The sequence below is a fragment of the Grammomys surdaster genome, unplaced genomic scaffold (assembly GCF_004785775.1).
Source record: "Grammomys surdaster isolate TR1022 unplaced genomic scaffold, NIH_TR_1.0 224, whole genome shotgun sequence".
NCBI classification, from domain to species: domain Eukaryota; kingdom Metazoa; phylum Chordata; class Mammalia; order Rodentia; family Muridae; genus Grammomys; species Grammomys surdaster.
In genome coordinates, this window is record NW_021604669.1 from 1,971,517 (window position 1) to 1,996,327 (window position 24,811).

The following is a 24,811-nucleotide window of genomic DNA, read 5'->3' on the forward strand; positions in this document are numbered from 1 at the left end:
AACCAACCAACCAACCAACCAACCAACCAACCAACCAACCAACCAACCAACCAGTGACTAGGTTTTTTTTTGTTTTTGTTTTTGTTTTTTTTTGAGAGAGATTGGGTATTATATGCATGTATGTGTACTTCGTGTACGCCTGGTGCCCATGGAGTTCAGAAGGGGGTGTTGTATGTCCTGGAATTGGAATTATAGATGGTTTTGAGTGTATGTGTGGGTGCTGAAAACTGAACCCAGGTCCTCTGCAAGAGCAGCCGGTGCTCTTAATTGTCAAAGTCAGAATAAAGTGAGTTCATCTCAGAATTTCATATACATGTGTATGCTTTTCAAGGCCCTCTACTCAGCTCTGCTGGCCTTCTTCATTATCACAAAGGAGGAAGGGAGGAAGACGTGTACTGCCAGGCATCGTGTAACCGTTTCCGAAGCAAAGCAGTTACAACCGAAAGATTAAAGCCGTCATTCATTTTTTAATTACTGTCCTGAGCAGCGGTACATTTACATGTAGAATTAAATTAATGAAAACAGGCCATCTGCTTTCAAAATATACAGAGGGAACAATCCCTGCGGCTTGCATTCTGCAGTGCGGAAAAGCTTTCAGCATCAACAGATGACCCACCTGACGTGAGGAGATGAGGAACTGGCTATAGCCGGGAGCCAGGAGTTGGTTGAGCGGTACTGGGGGCTGAGCCTCAGCCGTGCCTAATAAGAAGCCTCTGTTTCTGCAGGCATTCTGCTTCTTTAATGTCCAACTGTGAAGTCTCACCTTCTCTGGGTCCCCATGCTGCTTTCCTTGCTCTGAGGTAGCTTTATTCTCTTCCTTAAGAGTAGCCATAGCCATTCCTGTCCCCCCATCTCCCAGTAGCAGATGAGCGTCTTCTCACGTTCAGGGCCACACAGAGATCTGCAGGTCAGGGTAAGGATTGGGGTATTTACTGCTATGGCTTCAGTACAGAAGAGTTGGTGTGCAGTGACAGTAAGTATGAGCATGTGGGGTGGGCTATCCTGGGAACTTATGAGCATGTGAGGTGAGCTATCCTAGAAACCCTCAGGAGGCAGGCCAGAGGGAGCATACTCCACTCACACTCCTGTTTGCTGTAAGTCCTCTGCATACCCTTTGTCTCTGTAGGCCCACACTTGCTTACCTCGAGCCTAGCTCTTGCAGTAGCCTGCCTGCAGCCTCTTGGTCTACTTTTGTCTGTCTCTGATGCGGGAAGGTAAGGGGGAGCCCATTTACACCCACATCTCTGCCTGTGTTCATTTCTCTTCTAGCCAGGCCCATTGCCTCCAGTCATCATCCTTTTATAGTGTCTTTCTGCTCCTGGCTCTCCTGTCCTGAGACGTTTATCACAAGCCCCATGAAAAAGGCCTTTGGGTTCTCGGGTGTGTGGCGAGGGTCAGTAATGTAAGGGTCATGAAACCTTTCTTGGGCCTAGACTGTCTTTTGGGCTTTAATGAGTCTAGGGTCCTTGTTCACAGGTTCCTGTCATACAGATGTAGCGTAGCCACCCTGTTTGAAGACAAGGATTATCTCACTTCTGGGTACACCCTTCTGATCCCAACTCACTTGTCACAGACTCTTTCTAGGTTGTGAAAGGTTTTACTGCCTTTGCTCAAAGTACTACGGAGTTCATTGTGATGAAGACACAATCAGGAAAAATGTATTTCTTTTCCCGCAGATGGTGTAAGAGTGCTCAGAATACACATATATACAAGTTTGACCTAGATCAGAGTTGTGGCTCCATGGGTTCGATCCCTAGCACCACAAACCATAGAACAAAACAAGACAAGACAAAACAAAACAGGTGTGAACATAACTCACGAATATATATCCTAACCAGCTTTTATTTTTTTTTGCTTTAAGATTCATTTTTTATTTTGTGTGTGTGTGTGTACACCTGCAAGTGTGTGGATGGTTGTGTAGTGAGTTGGTACCTATGGAGGCCAGAAGGGAGGACCAGGTTCCTGGAGCTGGAGTCATAGGCATTTTTAAGCAACCTGATACTGATGCCGGCAGTCAAGCCCTCATCCTCTGCAAAAGCAATGAGTACTCTTGACCACTGAACCTATCTACAGGTCCCGTTTTTTTTTTTCAATTAAAAAAATCTTATTTTTGTGCACATATAATGTGCATATGTATGTATTTATGGTATATGTGCATATGGGTAGGTGTTCATGTGGGCACAGATATGGAGGTCAGAGGACAACCCCAAGTGTTGGTCCTAACCTTCCTTTCACTCTTATGTTGTCTGCTGTTGTGTACACTGTGCTAGCTGGCCTGTGAGTGTCTAAGGATTCTCCCTGCCTGCCTCCCACCTCCCTGCCTGTCCCCCTCCCTGCCTGCCTCCCACCTCCCTGCCTGCCCCCCTCCCTGCCTGCCTCCCTCCTCTTTGCCTGCCTCCCTCCTCCCTGCCTGCCTCCCACCTCCCTGCCTGCTTCTCCCCTCCCTACCTGCCTCCCACTGCTCTGCAGGAGCACCAGGGTCATATGCACACACGCCACGGTGCCTGGCTTTACATGGGTTCTGCAGATTTGGACTGAGGTCCACATGCTTTGTGGCATGAGTTTTACTCATAGAGTCATCTCCCCGGGACAGTTTCTTCACTCTCTGAATTTATTTATTTTTTTTAAACAGCATCAGTTTTTTATTTTTTATTGCCAAGTCTTATAACAAATCATTTAAAAGTAGAGGCCAGTTTCTAGTTCTCATGTAGGTGCTTAAGCACCCAAGTGAAATATGTGGAAATACCTGCTAATGTTCAACATTATTTTAATATATTTGCTCTATGGTGCAAAGCGTATCAGGTTGTGTCAAGCAACATATGTTTGTAACTCAGAAGTAGTTACTGAGACAGTCAAAAGACAGAATTTGGTTTAAATTTAGGGAGGATCCATGTTTACCACCTAGACTTTTGGCCAAAATTGAAAACCCAGAAGTCTGATTCTGCAGATACTTACTTTTAACATTAACCAAGCTTAGTGTATGATTTTTGGGAAATATCTTGTCAGAGACACCTCCACAGGCCACATGCCATCTCCTGACACCACGTCTGATGCTTTTAACCATAAATATGAAGGTAGCCTAGTTTCCTGTCATATTTCAAGCAGTCAAAAGTTAATAAAATCATCAGCTCACTTACACTTAAACCAAGCATGCTCATACTTAACTCACCCTTCCCAAGCTTCGACGCTCTGCTGTGTGGATTTATGTTAATTAGTCACCCTGTATGATTCCTGTGACACTTAGTAAACACCACAGCTACAAATTGGTGGCACTTTCAGGCAAAGCAGCACTGGACAGTCCTTCCAACGCTGTCATCCCTGAACATGGACCGCTCGGCCATGCCATCCAGGTGACCGCTGACATTCTTTAGTTGACAAGTGTAAGGATACCTGCCTATGTGAGCTTAAAGACTGACCTTCACAAAAGAAATTTTAAAAACTACATCCAGCAGATTGCTCTTTAAAAATACAAAATTGACATCCGTCACGTCTGTCATGCCGACGGCTGCAATATACATGCCTGCTGAGAGTCGAGTGTTTTACCAGGAAGTGAAGTCTCTGTTGGGCTTTGGCGGGTGAGATGCTGTGTGTCCCTTGCTTTTCTTAAATGTGCAGTGCAGTGTTCCTGCAACAAGAAGCTTCTCAGGTGGTGAAGGTTTAAAGCAGCGTCCGTTCTGTTCTCAGTGTGAAATCCCTGGCTTCACTGATGACACTAAGTGAAGCCCTAGCCTTAGGATTGTGACCACCATTCTAGACACTGCAGTGGGGAGCTGCAAGGAGCCGCAAGGGGCACAGACTGTTTTACTGATTTCTGTTGTGTTTTGTTCCTACAACACAGACCACCCTGTTTGATTTTGAAAACCCCCTTTGGTCATTTCATTCTGCAGCCAGTACTGCAGAGAAGAGATAAAAACAGAAAGGCCCACTTGAGCATGAAATCAATGTCAGCTCTGGTGCCTGGGACGGTCAGCTTCTGTGTTGCTGCGGTCACAGAGCCTTCTTTTCGCTCCGAATTACCCCTGAGCTGTGTCTTAGAAATACTTTCATCATTTGGTACTGAAAGGAAATCACTGTTCCCTACACACGGGCTCGCTTAATGTGTCACTCATTAATCTGCAGAACCTAATACACAGAAGACAGTAGTGCAGTAAGACACCTCTCAAATGAGGCTCACACTTGGTGAGGAAGGGCTGGGCTGCACCCAGGGCTTCTCAGGGAACTTGATTACGGGCTTTCAGTTGTGTGGGGCATGGGTGGTCGCTGATGTTCCACTCTCCCCACACGATCCCCTGTGGGAACGTGTGGATGACAGTCCAGCCTGTGCACTCTCTCACTGTCGTGCTCCTACTTGCTGTCAACTGCTTGTCCTGTGTTCAGCTAGGCAGCTTTGTGATCTCCTCTGGGGGAATTCCTCTTTTCAAGCTTCCAGAGCAGATGCTCACATCTTGGGAGTAGCCGGAGCCTTGCTGGCACCTCTCAGGCAAGCAGTGACCACTGCTATGCTGGCCTAGAATGCGGAAAGTCAGCACATGGCCTACCAGGTCTAGTAACCCACGCAAGAGTTTGTCAAGCCGACTTCAAAAAAGTCGTTGCCTGCGCCACACTTGAAGAAGGCGGGTGTCTGTACAGGTTTTCTGGCTTGAGCTCTTTTTCCTAAGATGGTGGTCCTTCTTCCTTGTCCTAGAAAAGTATATTTAGAAAATTTAGAAAAGTAAATTTAGTAAATTTAGAAAGTAAATTTCGAGGATGGTGAAATTGAATACTTCTGGGTGTGTAAGACTATGAGGAGCCTTGAAACAGTAGCAGTGAGAAGTAGAGAAGAACAGCCCCTCGGCCAGGGAGTGGAGCAGGCAGCCCTCCCCCGACCCCTGTTCCTGTCCACATGGAACCTGGGGCCAAAGCAGTCACAGGGCCCAAGAGTCCAGTAATCAGCTGTGTGTAGCGCCACACAGACGTCAGTCACCCCACTGATTTCCTGTCTTTTGGGCCCAGCCCATTTCTGAGTTGTTATGCTATTTTTATATAATTACTGTTTTTAACATTATGGCCTTGCAGGTTGAGGTTTTAAAAAATCAATATTGTAAACTGGTTTCTGCTTTGTGTCGTCAGAGAGCCAAGTGTCATGGAAGTGAGGAGAGCCCAGCATGTTTGCTTCTTGCGGGTAGATGTGTTGCTGAGAGCTGGCTACCGTAGCTCAGTGTGAACAAGCCGGAAGCCAGAACAAGGTCAGACTAGCCTTAGTCGACATTACAGTCTGTGGAGTCTCACCGGCTTGGGTTTCAAGTAGCTCTGCCATTTAGGGGCTGGTTCACCATACCACATTCCTTGCTTTGGCAGCAGCCTTTACTCACATTTGATATGGTTCTGTGCCACTCTTCCGTTTATGGTGGCACACAGGAGGCAGCAGGCACAGATGTGCACAGCCCTGACACTGTCAAGTGCTCAGGAAACAGGAGTGCTTCCTGCAGGCTGCTGTTGCCGCTGTCACTGTTATCTTATGAAACACCACTTTGCTTGCCTCCTTCCCGTGCATCTCTTAGCCCAGCACTCAGTTGTGGTCATCATTTTATGGTTCGAAGGATCAAACTTAGGCCCTTGACCATGCTAAGCATGCATTCGATCACTGAGCTACACACTGTCCGTTCCGTTTCCTATTCTTTACTGTCTTTTTCTTTCTTTTCTTTGTGTGTGTGTGTGTGTGTGTCTGTGTGTGTGTGTGTGTCTGTGTGTGTTTTGCTAGGTGTTGGACCCAGGACCTTGTGTGTACCAGGCAAGTGCTCTAACCCTAGGCTATACACCAACACCTTCATTCTTTCATTATTATTATTATTATTATTATTATTACTGAGACATAGTCTTCTGTTATCCAGGCTGATCTAGAACTCGTGATGTAGCCTAGGCTAGCCTCATTTGGCAATCCTCCTGCTCTCAGCCTCCCATGCCCAGAGGCTGGGGGTAGGGTGTCTTAGTGTAAACCATTATACCTGGCTAACCCTTTGATTTAGACTGGGAGCTCTTTTTTTTTTTTTTTTTTATTTACCTGTTACTTGCTGCAGACCTGTTTTTGTTTTTCTGGTTTACATATGGTCTTTACCTGGTACCCACTGTATTTTAGACATTATGCTTTACGGAGCAGGATGGCAGCAAGTTGGGGTCTCCAGGGAGCTTGGAGTGTGGCAGCACACTGGACTGTGAGCAGGTGGAGCATGTCTACAAAAGCGGAGGCCAGGACAGAGGCCATAGGGAAATCTCACACTTGCCTTTTCTGCTGCCTCTGCTGGGTACCTGTCTGTTCTCTGTCCACCGGTTCCTCTTCTTACCCAGCTCTTCTCTCCCCACCTTGGCTCATGGTGGTCACGGGGGCCCCATGTGAGTTTGACCCAGGCCTCTACCTGCCTGTCTGTGAGCACATCCGTGTGCTTAGAATGTTGCTGACCCCTGATGCCTTCTTTGATCCCCAGACCGGGCCTTCATTCCTGGGTACAGTGCACATTGCCTTTTGCTGAGGACTCTCCAGCCCCTTCCAGAAGAACTGGCCATGCTACTCCCACCGTATCTGGTGGCTTACAATTACCTTGCTTGATTCTGTGTTCTTCAACAGTCAGATATTTATTTACATTCTATGCAGTTGCTGTGCTAGCACATGAATAATGCATGGGTCCTGTCCTCAGGAGCTCACAGTTCAGTGTGGGAGTCGGGCATGTGTTCACTGAGCTCTGGCTGAATACCCTGTGTTGTTTTAGCTCCGTGTGACTGACCACAGAGAATGGACCTGCAGCTGTGCTTGCTCGGAAGATGTCAAAACTCACAAACGTCTAAAAGACGTTCAGCCCGGTGCCCGCTTGCACACAGACAGGATGTCGGTGTTGTTTTGTCTAGTTTGGCATTTTAATAGCAGATTCTGGGGTCGTGCTGGAGAAGTTTGCAATACAAGCTGATATCTAGACAGGGTGACATGCCCCACAAACAGTGTGTGCTTGGCTCATTGGGGGTGCAGATTGGAAGGAAATGAGATGGGAGAGGGGTACAGAAGTTAAGGTTGGAGAAGTTTTTATGTTACACTTCCAGAAGGCCGTTTGCATGCTTGGTGTGTCGTGTTTCTGCCAGGAAACTGAAATGAAACAAGCCCACCACTTAAAGCTGAAGTAGGCACCATTTCCCAGACTTAGTGTAGGGTTCAACAAGTGAACATAGGGAGGAGCCTGATGCGCAGCTGCTTGCAGGAGCCTGGCTATCCCCATTTCTTTCTTTTTTTTTTTGGTTTTTCGAGACAGGGTTTCTCTGTGTAGTCCTGGCTGTCCTGGAACTCACTCTGTAGACCAGGCTGGCCTTGAACTCAGAAATCCGCCTGCCTCAGCCTCCCAAGTGCTGGGATTAAAGGCGTGCGCCACCACTGCCCGGCGCTATCCCCATTTCTATTGCCTGAAGTGTGAAAGTTGGCAGGGACCTATTCAGACAGGGACCATGTGGATTTGGTCACATGGTCTCCTGTTCATGGATGCACCTGCCCAGCTTGCACAGGCTGTGTCCTCAAGACGGTGCCCAGCCATGGTGTGGAAGGCCCGGAAACTTCATAGTTCATTTAAGCACAACTGTGGTCTCAGAGGAAACTCTTTTAAGAAACCAAAAGCCACCCAAGCAGGCAAGAAGAGTACAGTGTTCATAGTTTTTTGAGGTATTCCCTTGCCCTGTTAATTATACATCTTGATTGAGAGGAGAGGTGGTTGAGAGAGCTGCCTCTGGGACTCTAAGAGAATAGTGAGTTTTATTTTAGTTCTAGGTAGTTGATTAATTCAGCAGACAGTTATCAAACCCGTTTGGTTTGCAACAGGAACAGAATTTCTTCAGGAAGCATCGTATTGAGTGGAAGCTGGAACAGTTTTAGAAGTCCTTCCGTTTTTGTCCAACTCTGCCCTCCATCAGACCCTTATCCTTTACAGAGCAGAGGCCACACCTTCCTTATCTCTGTGTCCCCAGAGCCAAGGCTGTCCATTTCTGTGTGCTGACAGTTCATCGCTGAGTGGGATGGGTGTAGTGGCTTGGAGCAGCCTTTGCGTCCCACACTGAAGCACTTCCCATGTTCTAGGCCATTGTACTGAAATATTATATAGCCTCATTTTACCTCACAAAATTCAACCCTGGCCCCATCTACTGACAAGCTGTCTTGGGGTGGCAGAAGAACTGTAACTGTACTCAAAGAGCTGAGGGGACCAGTGTTGGAGTTCAAGTTCAGGGCTGTGATTCCAGTATACACATTGTCCCTCCCTCCGTCTCTCCCTCCCAACCTCCCTCCTTCCCTTCCATCTTTCTTTCTGTTTGAGACAGGGTGTCATGTAACTTTGCAATACCCCATGGTCTCCTGATTCTGGAAGACCTTGGGCCCTTTGATCATCCACTATGTAGTGCTGGGTTTTTCCTTTGCTTTTGTTTCTCCTAGGGACAGGTAAGCCTCAGGCTGCCTGGAGCACATCCTCCTCACTTCTGTGTTCTCATTGCAGAGAAGTTGTATGGGGACTTCTTGAGCTGGAAACTGGAAGAAACACTGGCCCAGTTCCCCCTGCAGCCCGGGAAGGTGGCTACCTTCACCATCAACATCAAGGCAAAGCTGGACTTCTCTTGCCAGGAGAATCTCCTCCAGGACCTGAGTGATGGTGAGCCTGCCTGCACATCAGTCATTTTCTTGCCAGTCATTAGCTCCAGCTGCCTGGACTTGTGGCCACGCTGTTAGTAGTGAGTTACTGTGTGTATCTGAAATAATGAGAGTGTATTTCAACGAAATGGTTCTTAATCTGCCCCCCTACTGACTGTTTTGTTGTCATTTGCAGGGAGGTCATCTGAAATGCGTGGAATGTAACAATTACAGTTTTCAGTGTAGCTGCAGCTATATGATAAAGTGTTCCTTCAGAGCCTGTGGTTTGTCTAGCAGTTTGGGACAGTGGGAATTCCTCACAGCATGAGCTCAGACTAACTAGGCATGGTAGTTCAGACTCTTTACACCAAGTTACGAAGCCTAGATCCAGACACTGGGGACCTGGTTGGGTGTATGAGTCATCTCAGGCTACTGTTGCAAAGATCTTGTATGATGTGGCTTACCCCAGCCCCTTACTCCTTATGGACCTGAGGCCTGAGGTCAGGGTTTCGGGCTCTTTTCTTGATCCACAGATGGCCATTTTCTGGTTGTGACCACACATAGTAGAGAGTGTATCTCTTCCATACTCTCCCTCTTTGTAAAAAGGCTGCTTCCCTAGATGAGGGCCATGGCTTTATGACATTGCTTACCCACGATGCTCATAACATGTCTTTAATACAGTTGCTTTGGCTAGTCGGGCTTCAGCATGAACATTTTGCAAGAAGGCAGAGATACTCAGTCCACAACATGACACAGTATTTCTAGGGCTGTGAGGAATCAGAACTGTAAGAGTTCTCAGTGTCTGTTACAGGAATGAGGGGTTGGGCCCCTACAGATGTGGAATGTAACTCAGATAAATTTTGCTTTAGTTGAGAGGGTCCTGTAGGTGAAATCAAAGGTGTGAGCCCGAAAGCCCCAAGGGTTGTAGCAGGTACAGTGGCCCAGAGCCTAGGTGTCTTTTGTCTCTGTCTCCCTCTAGAAATGAACTTTTCACCCCTCTGTGTATATTGTATATGTGCTTGTATGTGCACATGTGTATATCTGTGCACACACACATGTGCATATAAAAAGACAGACATATGTACACACATGTGCACATAAAAAGACAGACATATGCACATACAAGACCAGAGCAGGATTTCAGGTGACCTCTTCCTTTGTTCTCTGCCTTGGTCTTCTGAGAAAGAGTCTCTCACTAGAGCTGAATGTTGTTATATTAGCTAGCCTGGCTAGTCAGCGAGCCTCTGGAATCCACCTGCCTCTGCCTTCAGTGCTAGAACTAAAGCTTTGATGTGGGTGCTGGGATCAGGGCTCAGGTTGCCATACTTACACTGCAAGACTCTCACCCACTGAGCCATCGCCTCAGCCCTGGGACTCTGTCTTGGGTTCAGTCTCTTCTGGCCTCTCTGCATGTTAATGCTCTTGTGTTGCATGAGAGCAGGCAGAAGGTGAGTTAAGGGTTTCATTCTTCTGTCATGGGAAATTACCTTTCTATCTTACCCTGTGTGAGTAGTCTCCAGCTTCCTGACCTCTGCCCATGGCTACCTATTCAGCCTGTTTCTGCAGGGCCTCTGCAGCTATACTGGCTTACCCAGTGGCCCTGCTCCCAGCTTTGCATGACCTGCATTGTATTCTCCTTGCAGACCGAGCATCTCCTTGCAATAAGGCCTACCTCACTGCATCTACCCAGGTAGAGTCAGTCCCTCCTCTTCTGCACTCACTCCTTATCCTGTCTGTCACTCACTCATCGTCTGTCTCTTCGCTTTGGAATAGGAACAAAGGCCTTGACTTCTTCAGCCCTGCATCTTGGCTGTGAAGGGGTCAAGGGCATATATGTGGATGATATATCTTTCCCTTGCCCCTCCCTTCATTGTGGGGCTCCAGGTTGTACTCGTGTTCATTCTTGTGAAGACTGCCCCCCCCCCCAAGACATCTTTAAGGAGTCGTTGGTGATCCCAAGTCCATGTGTGAAGGCTATAGAAATTAGCTGCCTAGTGGTTTTGTTCAAACAGTTGCTATATAAAAATTCCCCTTGTTACTCTGTCTTGGCTCAGGTCACCTTAACAAAAGACCATAGACAGCATTCACCATAGACATTTCTTATAGTTGGGGGACCGGGAAGTTCACATGAAGGTTCCAGAGGATTTGGGTCCTCGTGAGGATTTTCTTCCTGGACTGCAGACATCTGTCTTCTTGATGTGTCGTCATGCACCGGGGATGAGAGGTCTGCTGTGTATCTGATGCTGTGAGCCACTGCTTCCTACCAGGGTCCCATGTCCCTTGGCCTCACAGTAAGCAGTAAGGGCTTTGGCTGGGAGCTGAGTCTATCGTTCCTTCCTGAAGTTTGTCCTCCAGGGTTAAAACGTCATCTCTGAAGCTCTGTAATAGTCTCTTTATATTATTAGCAAAGACAGAAAAATAAATATCGGATATGCTAGAAATGGAAAAAGCCCAGTGGATTTAACATATCAGGACATGCAAACATCAGATATCATGTGGGGGAACAGGAGAACCTGCTTTGGGCTGGGAGTGTAGCTTGGTACAGAAAACTTGTCCAGAGGGCACAAAGCCATGGACTTGATTCTTAGAACCTAAGCCAAATCTGACAGACAGGCCTTTTCTTTCTTTTTATCTGTTTGTAACCTGCCTCACCCTGCTGAGTTTTTCAGTCTGTAGACAGTTATTTAGTCAACTTTTTTAACCCCCAAGGGGAGGGATTTGGCAGAGTGAATGTTATTTAGTCCCAAGACTCCATTCAGATCCCTTTTGCTGGTATATTTTCCTCAGATGTAGTCCCAGGAATGTATCCAAGCAATGCCTTCTACCTGAGGTTTGTGTGCGAGACTCGTAGTAAGGCACTGGGGTGGCCCTCTGCTGCTAGCCCCCGTGTCAGGTTGCCACTTAGGAGGAGAGAGGCCTCTTGGTGGAAACTTTGGCTCCTTGGGTTTTGTTGGTTTCCTGAATTTACTTGTTCTGTAGACCATTCCTGTTTACCATAGGCTAAGGTAGGTTGACATTTATCATCTGGGAAAACTGCTTTGATCTCGTAAAACAGAATTAAATCAGCACTAGAATTATGATTTCCTAGGGGTTTATAAATGTGGGTTGACTTAATATCTGGTCAGTTAGATGTAGCAACATGGTTATTAATGAGGGGACATCTTTGCTGATACCCATCCGTCAATGGCTGCTCGGGCTGTTTACACAGCAATCATAGAACAAGGGCAGAGACCTTTACCCAGCAAGTGGGACACACAGCACTCTGTTACAGAGTTCTGAGAAGTTACCTGGATATCATTCAGCCTTTGTTTAGAGACAGCTGTGAGTTCATGGCAGAGACTTATTTGTTGCCCGTGGGAGCTGGGAGGGGAATCCCTGTGGCTCCTAACTGGACTGTCTCAGAAACTCGAAACTGAGCTCAGTTTTTTCCTCAGGCATGAGCTCACATTAGCTATGGCTACTGAAATAGTTTGTGAGCTTACAGCAGTATAGATGCTGCCCTGTTGGGATACTGGATTTGGCACGGGCAACAGACAGATAGGAAGAGGCATAATAGCTATTGAACACGATCAGATCTATGTGTGAAGGCTGGGCTTCCCACTTTGTGATTGTTGTTATTCATTTGATCTTTGGGGGGGTGGGCTGGGGTGTGCTATGGGGATTGGATGTAGTAGGGCCTTATGTGTGTCAGGTAAGAGTTGCCTCGTTGAGGAATATATCCCTAGTCATTGAAAAAAAGCTCTCTTTAACAATTTTGAGACAGATTCTCACTAAGTTGCCTAGGCAGGCCTGCTTGACTTTGTGATTCCCCTGCCTCAGCTACCCAAGTTACTGTAGTTATAGGCCTGTGCCATTGTATCTGTTCCTGTTTAAATTTCTAACAATTCTATAAATAAGTTTTACTACAATTCCTGATTTTTATAAAAGGAAACAGGAAAACTGTTCCTCGTCAGCGGAGGTTGAAGAAATACAATAGTCAAAGGCTTTGTGTAATTCTTAATTGCACCCAAGTTCCAAGACAGTGGGGAAATTGGATGTGTACACATATTAGGCAGTGCTGTTGTGTCGATGACAGGGCATTGAAAGCGATAATGAAGCAAGAGCAGGATGAACTGCATCCTAGGAAGCACATTCAGAACGGCTACAGGGAGAGGTAATTATGCTTACACCTTCTTTGATATGATTCAGGGCAGGAAAGATGCTGTGAATATGAATATAGAAAGCAAACACATCAGATTATTGAACACTAGTGCTTTTGGTGAAGGGTCTGTCGTTCTTCATTTCAGTCTTATAGCTTTTCGGTAGGTTTGATATTTAAAAAAACAAATAAACAAAAAAAAGTCCAACCCCTGCCCCCCAAACAAACCCCACCAAAAACAACAACAAAAGACCACCAAAAAACAAAAGCAGAGAGGAAAAGTTACTGCCGCAGAGTACTGCTTTGATCGATTGTGTTTTGATTTTTAAAGTGAATTCGCAGAGCCAGTGGCCTCCCGAGTCTGTAGATTCTGGGGCAGCATTTATCTTCCTCCAGGGTAGGAGAAGCCTTTCAACTAGAAAGTGCTTTACAACAACCAGAAATTTCTGATTTCTTGGAATGTTATGTTTACAATGGAATGAGTGGATGGTGATAAGCTGTCTTAGTTGTTGTGTGTCTTTAGGTTGCCCAATAAAGGAGACCAAACAGATACAGGGGAACCAAACACCCTTAGGCAAAATTTGTAGCTAAAGCAAACATGAGCGTCCCTTGGAGACTCTAAAACATGAACAAGTGCATCAAAACCACTGGCACCGAGAGGCCTCAGTGTCACATAAGAGGAAACAGGAACTTGGTGGCTGATGGTGACAGACCAGCTGTTCCTGAATAGCCTGAGGCCATTTATTTGGTCAGATCCAGAATAGCAACTGGAACATGTTATGTACAGGGCTCTTGTGTATTCTAGGAGCATATGAGTGCTAAGTTCTTTAGAAGAATGAGGGCCTGACTGAGTAGATGCTGAAGGAATTGATATGGGGTAGCATATGAAGTAACAGGAAGACAGAGCTGCCTGTGTGTGGCCACCATGAAGAATGTGAACTCTCATGACCAGAACACCACAGAGCATAGAAAAAAAGTGTGTATGTTTTTCAAAGTCAGGGAAGCTGGGAGCCATCTCTCCTAATGGTCACTGTCAACCAGCTCAGTAAAGATGGCCAATGGGAAGGATAGAGGTCAAGCCCTATGCAATGTGACAGAGGAATCTCAAGGAGCAGAACGTGCCAATACATTTTTTTTTTAAAAAAAGATTTATTTATTTTGTATTTATATGAGTACACTGCAGTTGTCTTCAGACACATACTAGAAGAGTGCATCGGATCCTATTACACATAGTTGTGAGCCATCATGTGGTTGCTGGGAATTGAACTCAGGACCTCTGGCAGAGCAGTCAGTGCTCTTAATTGCTGAGCCATCTCTCCAGGCCACCTGTACATCTTGCAGTGTGCTGGGGTGCACAGTGAAGAAGATATGTAGAGTCCTTTCAAATTAGTCAAAAGACACCAAGAAACAATTCCAGTTGTAGAGGAACATAATTCCAAGTTAGAAAAGTCTCAGCATTGGGATGGCAAGAACGTAGGAGGGAACTCAAAACTCAAGCAAAGTGTTTGGTCTTGTGCGAGCGATGGGGACTCAGAAGACAAAGAGGAGGGAAACTGCAGAAGTATAAGAAGGGGAAATGAGAGAAGATGAAGAAGACCCAGCACAAGTACACATGCATCACCTGCCCACAGGTGCAGGTGCATCACCTGTGCATGTGTCCTTGTGCATCACCCTGAGATGCAAGAGTAGAAGGCCACAGTCTGTTAACCAGATTTCAAGAAAACTTCCTCAAGTGAAATTAAATCCTTGACATCTTTATTGAACAGTACATATATGCATGAGAACACTGACCCAGGGAGCCCGCCACACTCTAACACAATTACTAGACTTCAAGCCAAAATGCTAAGTGATTTATGAAATAATGGAGATCTGATTATCACTGGAGTTTTTGACAGAGGCAGAATCTGTCCAAACCCAATAGAACAACATGTTTTTAGATTCTCATGCAATGAAATGAGAGCCAGGATTTTCAGGTCCAGAGCCTCCAGTCTTAGCAATCAAGAGTCAAGATCAATTGCCAGGATACAGGAAAGCAAGCATTATGCTATCATTATTTTTTTCTTGAAGCTTCTGAAGACTTTGTGGGCTGGCAAGACAGCTAGAGAGACAGTGTCACAAAGACTGTGAGCATTAAGCACTGAGACTCAGGAGGTGTCAGAAGGGAGAATGTACATGTCATGGGCATTGGCTTTTAACAGTATGCACACACTAGGCTGGCTTAAAAAGCAGTGGGGGAAGGATATTGTGTGTTCAAGTACTTTTAAAGCTGATGTCAGTAATTATATCATTAAGGTTAACACTGGGATTAATAATTCCTAAGTGTATATTATTGTGAAGTAATGATTGACTTTTTTGGTATGTTCATATGTATGAGGGTGCATGTGTGGTGTATGTCTGTACACAAGTATTTGTGCATATGTGTATATGTTCATGTGACGGCCAGAGGATAATCTTGGGTGCCATCCACCTTTGCTTTTATTTTTTTGAGGTAAGACCTCACTATGTGCCTCTTGTTGGCCCGAAACTTGAATAGACCAGGCTGGCCTTGAACTCATAGAGATCCACCTGCCTCTGCCTCCTGAGTGCTGGAATAAAGATGTGTACCACAATGTCTGGATCATCCATCTTTTTTTGAGGCAGGGTCTCTCACTGGCCTGAAATACCAAATAGACTAGGGTGACTGGCCTGTGAGATTACACATACATACTGTCTTAGCTAGGTTTCTATTCCTGTAATAAAACTCTGAGCAAAACTGACTGAGGCTGGAGAGACGTAGGCTCAGCAATTAAGAGCACTAGCTGCTTTTTCAGTGGACCTAGGTTCAATTCCCAGCACCCACATGGTGGCTCACTACCATCAATAACTCCAGGTCTAGGGGATCCGATTCCCTCTTCTGGCATCTACAGGCACTACCTATGGATGTGTTACACAAACATACACTTATTAAAACAAAACCAGCCAACCAACCAACCAACCAACCAACCAACCAACCAACATACAAGTAAAACCAAAAACAATCCCCATCAAAAAAAGCCACAGAAAATCTTTGGGAGGAAAGGGTTTATTTCACCTCACAGAATACAGGCCATCACCAGTGGAAGTCAGGACAGGAACTCAAGACAGGAACCTAGAAGCGGGAGCTAAAGCAGAGACCATGGAGGGATGCTTCTTACTAGATCCAGCTTGCTTTCTCATACACTCCAGAACCACTGCCCAAGGACAGTACAGCAAGAGTGAGCTGAGCCCTTCTCCACTAGCCATCAGTCAAGAAAATGCCCCACAGTCTTGTCTACACACAGGCCTGTCTACAGGCCAGTCTGATGGGGGCATGCTTTCAATTGAGGTGTCGTCGTCCCAGATGACTTTAGCTTGTGTTAACATGACAGAACTTTAAGATATTTGATTTGGCTTTTTACATGAGTTTTAGGGCTTAAAGTACTAATACTTGTACAATAGCACTCTACGGACAGAGCCCTTTCTCTAGCCCATGATTCTTTGTGTGTGTGTGTGTGTGTGTGTGTGTGTGTGTGTGTGTGTGTGAGAGAGAGAGAGAGAGAGAGAGAGAGAGAGAGAGAGAGAGAGAGAGAATGTGTGATGTGTGGCGAGCACATATGCGTATCCATGTAGAGGCCTAAGGTTGATGTGAGGTACCTTCCCTGATTGCCCTTTATTATATATTAAGATAGTGTTTCTCATTGAACCTGGAACTTACTGTTTTCGTTGTCTGACTAGCCAGGTTGTCCTGGAATTCCCTCTCTCCTCCTGTGTGCTGGGATTATTGGCAGACTGCCATGCCCATGGCTTTAGTGGGTTCTAGGGATCCAAACTCGGATTTTTATTCTTGTGCCACAAGCACTTTATCCACTGGGCCATCTCTCCATCCACTCGTGACCCTTTATCTCCATCACTGCAATCTGGTCTTGAACTAGGATTCTCATGTGGAAAATACAAGGTAATAGGCATAAGGATATGAACTCAATAGTCTTACAGCCTACTTTTTTTTTTTTTTTCAGAGCTGAGGACCGAACCCAGGGCCTTGCGCTTACTAGGCAAGCACTCTACCACTGAGCTAAATCCCCAACCCTATCTTACAGCCTACTATGTCATATTGATACAATGAAAGTATCAATAAGAAATATTTGAGCTATTAAAAAAAAGTTAATCTCTTATCACTCGTCTACCTCCTGCCCTGTGCTCAGCCAGAACCTAGCGTCTGGCCAAAAGTGGATTCTGCTTATGCCCAAGTCATGGTGTTTGGCACCCTTCCTGCTCAGAACAGTGCTTCTTATATAAGTGGCTAGTTCTTGGTCTGGAACAGGAAGTGTATCCAGAGTCTTAGGGATTTCTGGAAACCTAGAGTAAGGAAGAGATCAGAGGGAACCAGCACTGATGTGGAGCCAGAGACTGTCCTAAAGAGGCCTGCAGGTATTCAGAAGTTGGCAGCCTGATACCTGTGTTTCCGTGAGCATGTTTTAATGCTCCAGGAGGGAGCTGTTCACCATTGGAGAATGTTATTTTGAAGGTGATAACTAGTGATGTTTACTCTCCCTTCCTCTTCTCTCTGTCTCTGGAGAACCTGACAGCTGGTGAGCTGGCTTTCTCCTGGTAGAAGTATCCCAAGTGCCCATTGAAAATGGGATGGAAAGTTCACTTTTGCAGTTCCTAGGAGCTGGCTTGTGGAGACTACCCAGATGACAAAGTAAGACATAGCCAGAGAGTATGCTCCTTCTGCTATCAGAACACAGCAGTCCTGTAAGGTGGCATTGTCCCTAGGTCACACACCTGAGGCTGACGATGAGTTCTCCACCTCTGACTCCTGACTGGACTGAGGACAGGAACACCATTAAATATATCACTGGAATATAGCATGCAGTCCAGGCTTGTGGAGACCCTGCTGTCATTTGAGCAGATTTCCTCATGTGCATTGTCAAGAGGGATGATGGAACTGTGGACAGAGAAGGTAGTCATGGCAACACCCTGTTGTGAACAATGGACAAGGAAGGTAGTCATGGCAACCCTGTTGTGAACAATGGACAAGGAAGGTAGTCATGGCAACCCTGTTGTGAACAGTGGATAGGGAAGGTAGTGATGATAACATCCTGTTGTGAACAGTGGATAGGGAAGACAGTGATGACCACACCCTGATGTGAACACTTTAACACTGCAAAACTGTTCTCTTTATGAGCAATTACAGCAAAACTGGGTGTGAGAGGCAGAGGCAGAGGCAGGTTCCATGCCAGTCCACTCTATAGTACATTTCAGCCAGCACAGAGAGACAAACCTGCGTCCAAACAAGCAAATGAGTGATGGACAGGTCTTGATTAAATATGCTTACTTATGCATATCTATCACCCTCTGTTTAAATCTAAACTTCATGTTACTGCCCTGAAGATGGATTTTTTGGGGGGGGGACTCAGGAGCCATTCTTTTTCCTCCCTATGTGGACTTATTGCATAAGTCATCTTTTTCTGCTTTTCACTAACACATGTTTAAGAATGCTGGGGATGGTAATATGTCTCTCTCTCTCTCTCTCTCTCTCTCTCTCTCTCTCTCTCTCTCACACACACACACACACACACACACACACACAAGTACATACTGCACTCACCTACAAAGAAACAAGAATGAAAGGGCTTTAAATGAACGATAATGAAATGCCAGATCTGAGGATAGGGGCAACTACACTATAGTGTCTGTGGCTCTTGCTTAGGGAGTGAGAATATGAAGTGTCAGGCTCAGGCTGACCTCGGGAAGGAGGAGGTCATAGTTTACATGGTCACAAGGCAAAACAAGCTTGTCTGTCAGCTGGCAGGATCTTGAGAGATAGAGAGAGAGAGAGAGAGAGAGAGAGAGAGAGAGAGAGAGAGAGAGAGAGACAGAGAGAGACAGAGAGAGGATTCTGTTCTTGCATGGCATTTTCCCCGTGAGTGTGACCATTCACAATAAAATGTCTTTAAAAGAAGAAACAAGGTAGACCTATCTGTCCTAATACTTTTGCCTAGCAGTCTTCCATGTCTGATCCAATTGAGAAGTTATTTCCACACTGGAGTTTTCCATAAGGTATCTTGAAGATCAAGTCAGGCTGCCCCATGTCTCTCTCTGTCTGAAGGACACATTAGTGAGCGAGGCGCTCTCAGAGGGATCGATTCATTAGTGTTTTGATTTTATTGGGGCTGATGCTGTGGGTGGAAACAGCTGTCTGGAGTTGCTGGGCCTGAGAGCTCAGTGCACACGATCTCTGCTTTTGGTTCCTTCCCGATTAATTATTTAATTCTATTTCCCTTTTCTCTGTGCTTTTTGGCTCGTGGTTTTATAAAAGAAATGTCAGCCTTCCCCGCCAACAGTGTCTGTTGGACCCGATAATTAAACCTGGCATTTCAGATTCAGTATGGGAAGGAGGGACTCTTCAGCCTCACGGACCAGGGAGCGGTCTAGAGATGGCATCTCGCCTAATCAGTTTGTTTTATAGAACAGGAAGCCGAGTCCCAGAAAGGTGGACAGTCTGTCCAAGGTGTCATGAGGCAGTGTGGCGGCCCTGTACACAGAAGTGTTTGTCTAACTGTGCCTCCCTCCCCCAGAGAGCAAACAAAATTGTTTCTAGATGGGTACAGAGGTGAAGCACTGTAGCATTACTGTCTGTGGGCAGCCAGACAGCTTGCTTTTCCTTTTAAATGGAGCAATGACCCTGCCCATGATGGATTGTCTTCCTAGGCTTGGTGTCAGAGGGTGAAAGGATGGTGAGCATTATGTCCAGGAGCTGCTGCTGGTGCCTTTTGAGAAGGGGCCAGTGGGGTGACTTTGGCACAGAGCATTCCTGGACTCTGACCTGTCATGTCATGGGGGTCTGCATGTTGGGTCACAACAGGACTCCCCAATGGTGAATAACCTCTCACTCCTTGAGAACTGTGAACACTAGCCTGGGTCTTCTCACTGGGTCTTCTTTGAGCCCCCTTCCTCTCATCAGATGCCCTTTTTTGAAGACTAACGGAGGCCATTTGCAGATGCTGTCTTCTGTGTTCCACCAGAGATGCACTTTCATCTTCATCTTGTGGGTCCTGCAGATGTGTCTGTTGTTTCTCCTTGGCAGCCTCGCCCTTCCCCTCGGCCTAGGGTGGCATGCTGGGCATCTTTTATTTAAACTGTTAGAGGCTCCCAGCAACTCTTCTACCTGTCTCTAGCTTTCCCTTCTCAAATTCATCTTCTAATCTGTAGATTCTTCTCCAGAGCAAGGTCCTGTGCAGTTTGGGCTCATGCCCCCTCTCTCCCTATTCCCCTCTTGCTGGTTCCTTCCATTCCCTATAGCAGGTGCTGAGGTGCTGCTGTGCATCTGATGCTGTCTCCAGTGATGGATCTGCATTCATACTTATCCCTCTGCCCTGTGGGCCCAGCTTTAGCCACCCTCTGTCAAACTCTTGTGGGTTCTGTCCTTAGTGATCTGTAGTAGCTGAGGTGGTATTTCCTGTGAGTCCCTAATGGCTGTTTCACTTTGTCAACACCATTTTCCTTTAGGGAGTCTCTTCTCAGGATTCAGCACAGAGCTGGGCCTGAACCTCTCAGTGCCTACTTAGTGCTTGGGTTGGGGTTGGGGGAGTGATGACATCATAAAGCCAGCTGGGGCTTTGGGGCTCAAGGGCTGTGTTGGGTTGGGATGACTGGTTTTTACTTGCCAGATAAAGGCCCTTGAACAGGGCCTGTGTGAAAATGGGTTCAACAGAGGCCAGTCTGGGCAGCATGGAGGTGTGGCAGTGTAAGGCAGACCACAGAAGCCTGCAGCTTTCTTGGAAAGTCACTATAGATGCTGGACATGCTTCTCAAGGAGCCAAGTGTGCTGGAGACTGCTTAAGCAGGTGGGTCAACTAGAGAGGAAGCATCACCTGAGGTCCACATGTGATGGATTTTGGGAACAGGAGGGAAGATCTGGGCCAACTAGGCTCCCTCCTCAGGTGACTAGACTGACTCTCATCTCCTGACTGTTTCAGACAGCAGTAACACCACCCAGTATATCCATTTCACCTCTTGGGATACATGGAGGAAGAAGACAGGGCGGGAAAGGGCAGGGCCACTACATCAAGTCCCAGAGGATTGAGAGACCTGAGGTCTGAGTGTAGATCCCAGCTATGTCTCAGCAAATTTTCTAGAAGGAAAACTAGTCAAGGCCAGGTTCCCCTGATCACTGCCCTTTTGACCTTGGGCAGATAGTGTTGCTGCATACCCATAGCAATGGTCCTGATGGTGCTAACATGAGCCTTATGTTCCTACTCAGGCATCTTATCTTTTAAAAAAAAATATGTTTGTGTTTTGCCTGTAGGTCTGGGTGCCTGTGTGTACTGGGTGCATAAGAAAGCAAGAAGGTGTCAAATTCCCTGGGAATGGAGTTACAGAAGGTTGTGAGCCACTATAGAGGTGCTGGGAATTAAACCTGGGCCCTCTAGAAGAGCAGCCAGTGCTCTTAGTCTTTGAGCCATCTCTCCAGCCCTCTGATTCTTTTTTCTATGTCATTTACATGTATTCCTCTACTGGAAGAGGAACATAAACAAGCCAATGTCGATTCTCACAAGAGGTAGCTGAATTAGCATAGGTTATTTTGAGATTTGAAAATTTGGGAAACAAAACCAGAGAATTATCAGTTTGAAGTTAAAGTGGAAATGCTTGGTTTATAAGAATAGGTGGGCGTGTTCCAGCCCCTCCCCCACAGTTGTCCTCAGGAAGGCAGTGACGCAAAGGACAAACTAAAGGCAGTGATACTCCATACAGTGGGCTTGTATCCGTGCATCAGAATTGATAGGAAAAGCATTGTGCCTTCATTTGAGCAGCCAGAGAGCCTCAAGGCTGGAAGCTCCAAGGCAGAGCATTGATTTTAAAAATTATGAAATGCAAAAGCTCCCCAACTGTCACACAAAATCTTCCCTCCCCACAAATTAGCTTCTACACTGATAGCCCAGGCCTCTTAAGAACTAACCTCAAGTCTCTTCCCTTCTTCCTTTCTCCCTTTCTCTTTCCCTCAGCTCCTCCCTTCCTCTTCCCCATCCCATGCGGATGCCCGCACACAAACACATGCATCTGAGCATGTACACACCCCTTTGAGAAAATGTTTCTGAAATGCGAGTTCTTCTCTTTGCTCAGAGGTTTTGCATACGCTCCGAGAGCCACTTCTCTCATCCCCGTTTTCCAGGCTCTATCTACTGAAGTCCTCTTCATGCTCCAAGTTCTAGCCCAGCATCACTTCTGGAGAAAATCCTTCTCGTGCCCTTTAAATTTGATCAGCCCCTTTCCATGTACTCAACACCATACATTTTTTATGGCTCGTGTTTAGCAAAGTGATACTTTTTAATTTATGTGAAATTGCCTTGTTTCTCCCAGTAGACCTGTACTGTGCAACAGAGTCGCCACTGGAGAAATTTACTTAAATTTAAAGTAATTAAAAATCAAGTGAAATCAATAATCAATCCTTTAGATGCTTCAGTGTACCATATACTGTTGAAGTGCCCATAGCCATATGTAGCTAGCAGCTGCCTTTCTGCACCACACAGAACAGGTCAGTAGGGCAGAGCTCCATAGCACTGGACACCAGGCTGCCAGGAAGAAAGCACAGCCTGGAGAGGATACCTAAAGCAGACAGTACGTATCTCTGAGGGAGTCGGGGAAGAGGAGACTGTAGCTCTGTGGGAAAGGGGGATGAAGGGACTATAGCTAAGAGAGAGAGAGGAGAGTGTTCTCTAGTTGTGAGGGAGAGGGAATCGGGGAGGCTAGCTCAAAGGAGCCATAACCCTAAAGTATAAAAAGTAAAGCACCAATTTTCAGAGGACAGCATTTCCATGACCTATATGTAGGGAAAGATTTCCTAGACAAATAGTAGCACTAACCAAACTGAACAAAACAAACCAGAAAAACCCCTAACCAACCAACCAACCAAACAAACAAACAAACAAATTAAAAACCAAATGATTGCTGGGCGGTGGTGGCGCACGCCTTTAATCCCAGCACTTGGGAGGCAGAGGCAGGCGGATTTCTGAGTTCGAGGCCAGCCTGGTCTACAGAGTGAGTTCCAGGACAGCCCGGACTATAAAGAGAAACCCTGTCTCGAAAAACCAAAAAAAAAAAAAAAAAAAAAACCCAAATGATAACAAAATTAAGAAATTCTAGGCTGGGCATAGTGGCACAGACATTTAATTCCAGCACTCAGGAGGCAGAGGCAGACAGATCTCTGTGAGTTCAAGGCTAGCCTGGTCTACAGGATTATTTCCAGGACAGTTAGAGCTACACAGAGAAATCCTGTCTTTGAAAAAAGAAAATATGATCATGAAAAGGCAACATTAAAAGAGTGAAGAACTTAAGCACACATTGTAAGCAGGTGGCAGGTGACAGTTGACCATGTGTTTAGCATTCCTAAGCCCCAGGGTTCAGTTTCCAAAACCAAAAGCATTAAAAGGAGGAGGAGCAGGGAGAAGAGAAGAGAGCTTGGCTGCAAGTCTGCTGTCCTTATCTAAATGCAGACAGAGCATCTACAGTAGTGCCACCGAAAACAACCGAATGTCTACCAGAAACAGAATGGCTAAACTACTGATTTGATACAGCAGCATAGCATACATCAAGAAACACATGAGCATTGGCTTGGGCCTCAAATGCCATGTTGAGATGAAAGAAGGCCATGGACGCTGATTTGAGGCTTCTGCTTCAGGAAGTCTAAACGAATATCTCCCTGTGATTAAGTCAAAGAAAGAGGACTAAAAAAAACAGCAGAGAACAGAGATGTATTTAGTATCCTGTAGCAAGTGAGACTGATGCTTTGTGGTGGCAGTCATAGTCTTGCATCTTGGTAGAGACCTTCCAACAGCAACAGGACTGGAAGGAAGCAGAGAATGCTGGGAATTATTTGGCTGTGATTTGGGTGGGTGTAGGGCACCCTACTGTGGACAAAACCATAGAAGTCCATCGGGCTGTAACTTAACATTAGTGCCTGTCTTAGTGAGAGTTTCATTGCTGTGAAGAGACACCAGGACCAAGGCAAGTCTTTTTTTTTATTGGATATTTTATTTACATTTCAGATGTCATCCTCTTTCCCCATTTCCCCTCCCTACAATCCCCTATCCCATCCCCCCTCCTCCTTTTTGCTTTTATACCATTTTAATTACATGCACATATTAAGGTCAGTTCTAGGTTGAGGGTCTAGCAGTACAATAGATGCAAATAGTCAAGGAACAATCAAGACAATAAACACAAATATTCAAAGAATAAGCAAGACATTAAACACAATTCCGTGAACACTCCCATGATCACTGTTTCTAAGGGCTTATCAGAATGACTAAAATATCTGAGCCAACTTCCCTATCCTAGCCCAAAGTCATTTTCATGTCTGAAGCCTACTTCCTTGTTCTAGCCTAAAATTTAAATTCTTGTCTGAAATTACTTCTTTGTTCTAGCCTAACTCTTATAAAGAACAACATTTCATTGGGACTGGCTTACAGGTTCAGAGGTTCAGTCCATTATCATCATGGTGGGAAGCATGGCAGCATGCAGGCAGACATGGCGCCGGAGGAGCTGAGAGTTCTACATCTTGATCTGTAAAATACCATAGGACCCTCCCAGAGGTGATTTTAATGTTGCTGGGAAACTATTAAGCAAAGACAAACATAAAAGAGATACCATGCTCATAGATAGGAAGACTCAATGGCGTAAGAAATTCCCATGTTTCCAAAATTCATCTATTGGTTTGAAAGTTTGGATGGAAATTTTAACAGATGACCTTAAAGATTTACCTTGATGAGTGATTCTGAAATTGCTGTGTAAGAGCAGGAGGTGGGAAACATCCAGCTGGCTCCAAAACAATCATCTGGTGAGCGCTGGTCCGGCCAGTTCTCAAAGCCCACTGTCGCAGGGTCTGAACGGCCACTGGGTCTGCCCAAAGCTTTTGAAGGACTCCATCAGAGGATGGATGAGTGGGAGCTTTTCAAGTAGACAGCAGAAGGCTGTCTACACCAGGGGGAAGGCTGTCTACACCAGGGGGAAGGCTGTCTACACCAGAGGGAAGGCTGTCTGCACCAGAG

At 46.0% G+C, this 24,811-nt stretch overlaps 1 protein-coding gene across 2 annotated transcripts in view; it reads left to right on the forward strand.

Moving 5' to 3' along the window:
* The window catches only part of Trappc9 (trafficking protein particle complex 9), a 461,796-nt gene that overhangs the window by 114,372 nt on the left and 322,613 nt on the right, over nt 1-24,811 (forward strand). For both annotated transcript variants that reach the window (XM_028773229.1, XM_028773230.1), the window contains one exon: nt 8,499-8,651. In XM_028773229.1, the coding sequence (XP_028629062.1) occupies nt 8,499-8,651 (153 nt within the window). The remainder of the gene's footprint in view (nt 1-8,498; nt 8,652-24,811) is intronic.